At 37.2% G+C, this 5,563-nt stretch overlaps 1 protein-coding gene across 5 annotated transcripts in view; it reads right to left on the reverse strand.

Annotated features, from left to right (window-relative positions):
* Positions 1-494: 494 nt before the first annotated feature.
* Positions 495-5,563, reverse strand: part of LOC106515527 (dipeptidyl aminopeptidase-like protein 6) — a 251,853-nt gene continuing 246,784 nt past the window's right edge. For all 5 annotated transcript variants that reach the window (XM_014005367.1, XM_014005368.1, XM_014005365.1 and 2 more), the window contains 5 exons: positions 5,455-5,554; positions 4,643-4,701; positions 4,493-4,565; positions 4,338-4,411; positions 495-3,286 (listed from right to left, as the gene is read on the reverse strand). In XM_014005367.1, coding sequence (XP_013860821.1) covers positions 3,137-3,286; positions 4,338-4,411; positions 4,493-4,565; positions 4,643-4,701; positions 5,455-5,554 — 456 coding nt within the window. In that variant the 3' untranslated portion in view covers positions 495-3,136. The remainder of the gene's footprint in view (positions 3,287-4,337; positions 4,412-4,492; positions 4,566-4,642; positions 4,702-5,454; positions 5,555-5,563) is intronic.

The following is a 5,563-nucleotide window of genomic DNA, read 5'->3' on the forward strand; positions in this document are numbered from 1 at the left end:
CAGCAATTATTTTATTACCCTTTAAATTGATTTCTGGAGATTATCCAAGGTGCTTCATGACCCATAATTGGATTCCAAGCCCAACTTTGGGAACCAAAGTACAGTGGTTCCCAAACTTATCAACTTTTGACCCACAAAATAACAATGGCAGAGACCTGTGCTCCCAACTATTTTTGGATGATAAACATTTGTATCAGGTCAACAAAACATGGGCATAGTAACAATATTCTTATACTACATTTATCCATTTTGAATATACTAACCTCACTCATTTGTAACAATTAAGGCAAAAATGTAATTAATTCAGAAAATCTTTTCAGGACCCCACCTTGATGTTTCAGGACCCCACTTTGGGTCCTGACCCCAACTTTGGGAAATACTGCTGTAGGTTACTTCTTAAACACCTAACTATATAGAAATATTTCAACACGTTCCAGTAGTTTTGATGCTTAAAGATCAACAATCCATGGAGTTGAAGAAAAGACAATGCCTGATAAAATATCTACTTCTTTAATTCTAACACGTACTTTCATGCCACAATCTGCCATTATTCTCCTTTTATGCTTTGGATAACAAATATTACATCTTGGGGGGAAAAAAGTCTTCCACCTTTAGAAAGAAGGGTTGTTTCTCTTGGCATTTATAAAGTCCACGTTCAAGTAAGTCAACAACAAGAACAGGAGAACAAAAATGAACAATCAAATGTAACTTCCAAAATATGTTATGCACAAATAACACTCTGGTAACATTGGTTTGTCTCTTGAGAAGAAAATTATATTGGAATAACATTTACACAACAAGCTGACGAGACTGTGATTCCAATCACATTACTACTGGAAATCTTATTTTTTTTATGCAGTCCAGTAAGAAACATTCAAGATGTCAAAAATAACCATGTTGAGCTGAGTTGTAGGGGAAAGGGCAGCAAAGAATGCCTGAACATGCACTGAAATGCAACATAGATTGTCAAGTGAATTGAAAATAAAGAAAATAAATGTGCCTTTTGAATTATTCACTTGTGACTTTTTCTTTCTGCTTAATTTTTCAGAAAACCCAATGGTTCCTCTTGTTTGACCTCACATTTATGTATTTATTTATTACATTTCATACTAGGGAGTAGTTACATCACACTTTTTTAAAATTAATATTTCCTCTTTTTCAGTCTTTCAGCACAGATCACTTACATTTTGGCTTTTATGTTTGTCTTTTTGAACAGTTCTTGGCAATAGCAATTGTTACTTTGCAAAACTGCAAATAGTTTCTGAATAAATGAAAAAAAAAATGCCTGTGTAATTTGTGATCACATTTAAAATATAAAAACTAAAAATTCTAAGATGTTACAATAAATAGACATGATTTCTTGTAAACAAATAAATGCACTTCTTAAATATATTAGCATAAAACTAGAAGGGCTGAACAGGTMATGTGCCCACGTCAAAAGGGTTTAAAAACATTTACCATCACCTTCGGGATGCTGGTACTTCAACAGGATTTTACGTCTTAACACAAAAGTACATAGCCTTGTTTTTGTTTGGATTTAAAAAAAAAACATGCTCTGAGTGTCAAAAAGCTAGCCAGGTTATCAGCTTCCTGAAGCTAAGCAATCTACAKGTCAGGTTTTTGTTTTGCATTTAGTTGTTGATGAGAAACTAAATAGGCGTGTTTCACAAAATGGCTATCATCACTTTATTATCTATAAAAGCCAAAAAAACTATTTTGACTAAATTACTAAGCCAACCTTAAGAGCAAAAGTTTAAAGTTCATCTTGGTATGAAATAGCTTTTTTTTTTCCCAACAATCAAAGGGTAGTTAAGTTGTCTTGAGAAATAATCCAATTTTTACAAGAATGAACCCCTTTGACAAAACAGCTTCATTTGTCTTGGACTTGACAAGATCTGCAAAAATGAATTTTATTTGAACTTATCAATTTTCAGCTTTAGGGTAATGATGATTTTTGGTAAAAACAAATAATTGATCAAATATCTGTGGCTGACTTTTGTCCTCCAGCACTTTGCTTCTCAAAGGCTGACTTTACCTTCAGAAGGCAGCCGTTTTAAACTAYAGTTGTTCAAAAGCCATCTGTGCATCCTGACAAAACATCTTTATATCTTTTAACTCCAAAGAATTTACCACAGAGCGACTATTGCCACTGCATCAAGTAACTAAGTACTTTTAAACTGTGAGATGATAAACTTACTATCTTGAGATAAGGCTACTAAACGGAGATTTTATAATTGGGTGTTCTCAGTTTCCAGTGGAAGTTTGCTATTTTGTAGTTGATAAATGCAGCTGGATGTAATCTAACAAATTAAGGCACGGCGAATAAAAGAAACATAAAAATGCTCATGATTTTTTTAAACAATGTTGGATTGTAGCAGAACATAAAAAAAAYGTCTTGAATTAATGATAAACTGTTGTTTGGATTTAAATCAGAGAAAACTTGTCAGCATCACTGAAACACACRAAGAAATTACAAGATTAAAAATAGTCAGCACTGAGGCAAAGAATATCTCTAAAAGAAAATGTTTCTGTAATAGTTGGGTGAAAACCGGTGTGCTATTTTACATATTGTTGGGACAACAGACACAGCCACAGTCCAACAAGAAAAGTTCATCGCAACTTTAAAAATAGCAACGTTTCCTGCATCTGCACACTTCCAGACCCCCCAGTGAACACTGCCAAGTGTTTTTAACAGGGTTCTGATTTTTTTTTATATCTTACAAGCCCACAAGTCATGTGCTACAATGTGTTCTTTTCCTCCTCACAGCTGGGATGTCTGTGAAAGCTGACGCTTCCTCTCCACTGTTTTTAGAGAGCAGGTCCATCCTGCTGTGTAGGAGACTGTCCGTTTGTTCCAAAACATCATGTTAGATCACCAGTCATTGTGGGCTCTCTTCAGGACCTTTAGAAGTCCAACTCGGAGTATAAGGATGAGGGYACATGTCATGGCAGATCCATCGTCTGTCAGAAAGGCAGTTGTTGGACATGGCAAGMGAAACTGAAGCACATGAGCAGGGGGTTGCACAAAATGGACACCTTGGTTGTGCTCGAGCACGGATACACGACGGAAGGTTTGCCGATGACCAAACAAATGGGGACGATGCAGGGCAGGGCACGCGGGCTTCACGAGAACAGCCTAACCCTCGTCTTCAACCTCCTCTTCCATATCCTCYTCAAACACTCTTTCTGGTAGCCTGAAGCACTCTTCGAAGAAGTTCACCAGGGACTGACTCAGGTGCTGCCGTGTTGCTTCACTGCGAATAAAGTGGCCTTCATCTGGGTAGATCTGAGATGCAAAGAATACAAAAATGCAAGTTTGTGTTTGCAACAACTTTTTCCAAGTCTGTCTTTTGCAAAAAAAATAAAGTTCAAGTTTTTTCATTTTAATTTATAGCCCTTGGGGATTTTCAGGGACATATCRTAAGGAAATGTGTGTTTGGTAAATWATTTCTTTCTTGGTAATAAAACTTATACCAGGCGCCTGACTGGCAGCACCTGGGGGTACCAGAAGCTCAAAACAAGTGTCAATGGCAGCAGCCAAACAAGCTGTTTGGCGGAGAAGATTTGGCAGATTTTGAACGTGCCCAACCCACAACTCAGCTCTGCTGCTCATCCCTCAAATGCATGTTCCTTACAAACGTGGCACTATTTTAAAGGAAATTTAAAAGGCTTTCCAACAGTATAAGATTTATTGCCAAGAAGCATTGTTACAACAAAGAAATAATCTACCAAACAAATTTCCTTGCTCTTTGTGTCAAGTATATTTGTGAAAACTGGGTCAGATCATGTTTGCAATCCTACTGTTGGTGCACATGACACTGGTGGGATTTTGAAGACCAGTAGTACCCCTTGGTAAAGTGTTGATATTAATAATTTTATAATATTAGTCTTTTTAAACAAACAATCTACTACTTAATTGTTTTAAAGCATGTGTGATCATGTGAGGAAAGCACGCTTAGACATTGTTATTTACCTTTATGCATATAACAGGAGCAACTATATTAAAGTGAGTATGTGATCCTCAATACTAAACCTACCCAAAAGGCTTTTGCTTTAGACAAAAGTGTAAAAGCACAGACTCAGAATAAATTCATTCTCTGATTGGTGGAGATTTCAGTTAAACTCACCTATTTAATCAGTGATAAGATTTGATTTTTTTTATCCTCTGTGTAATAATGTTTTATGCCTTCAGGAGATCTTATTATTCATGATGTGAAGTGCAGAGATTGGAAACAGCTTGTTTTCTGTCTGCAGTGAAACTATGTAAGGGATCAGAGAGCTGTCAAAATCTGGAAGAAAACCCAAACAGCAGTTAAAAAAAAAGGAAAACCACAAACCTGTAAGGTGTAGTTGGCCTTTTCACTAATGAGCTGGGAGATGAACTTTGCTGTATGTTGAAAATGAACTTTTTCTAGGGAAACGGATAAAAAAAGGGTAAGGTTAGAGTGTTCTCTTTTATTTATTTATTAGAATTTAAAGTTTTGTGACATACCATCCGCTGTTGGGTGGATAATAAGGAATTTCTTATCCATAAATCGAGATGCTCTGTAAGCTAAATTTGCCTTCTAAAGACACAAACAGAATGAAATTACAACTTCAGTAATTCCCACAATGTCAGGTACAAAATRCAATAAAATCCTACCGTGTATGCTGTTGGATCTGGTTTAGGCAGCCCAAGRTATCTCTCAGAAAAAGCAGAGGCTGCAAAGCCCAAAAAGTTTCAGTTGATATTTTACTGCGACATTTAATCAAACAGAATCTCCAAAACAACAACACTGACAATAATGCTGCTCATGTTTCCTGGGCACTGTGAATGAGTTTTGTATGCATATTAAAATATATATTCAACCATCTGCATATTTTCTAGACTTGAGGTGGTTTGCAAATGCTCCTCATTTCCGATTCCAGGCGTACACAGTGTCTCACAAGTCTCCCATGCCCTCYGGCAAAGCGAGAAAAATCAAACAGATGAATCGCTGGTCACACCTCGACACCCAGCCCCTCTTTAATTTTCCGTTTCCCCGACTTGTTGCTTCAGCAGCTAAAATAGCACCTTTCCTCCTCCCATACCCCCCCCCCCCCAACAACTCCACATATCGCACGTCAAATTTTCCTGGGTAGCTGAGGTGAGGGCTGTGTTTGATTGGGTTCCGTATGCAGCCACGCCGGCGCTCTGATAGGTTTTATTTTGCCTCTCGGAGCACAGATGTGCGTAACGCAGTCAGTGAAAGAACTCCYGTGAAAGGAGTAAAGGTGCGAGATCTGCAATCTGTCTTTCTCTTTTCTTTTCAATACATTCTGACAGCTCTGCCTGACCTTGAATGATTGTGTTGAGTTACCGTATTTGTTCACCACACACAGCAGACACTAACATTTTCTACATTTAAAGGTACAGATAAACAAAATAAAACAAAAAAAAAAAAAAAAAAAAAAAAAAAAAAAAACAAGTCTTACCGTATAATTCAAAGTCAGTGATGGGTGAGAGGATGGCGCCACATTTTATAGGAGACTCTTCACCTCTGAGCAACAAGCTGGTCACGTAGCCTCCGTAAACCTGAGGTAC

The sequence above is a fragment of the Austrofundulus limnaeus genome, unplaced genomic scaffold (assembly GCF_001266775.1).
Source record: "Austrofundulus limnaeus strain Quisiro unplaced genomic scaffold, Austrofundulus_limnaeus-1.0 Scaffold30, whole genome shotgun sequence".
In the NCBI taxonomy this organism is placed as follows: Eukaryota; Metazoa; Chordata; class Actinopteri; order Cyprinodontiformes; family Rivulidae; genus Austrofundulus; species Austrofundulus limnaeus.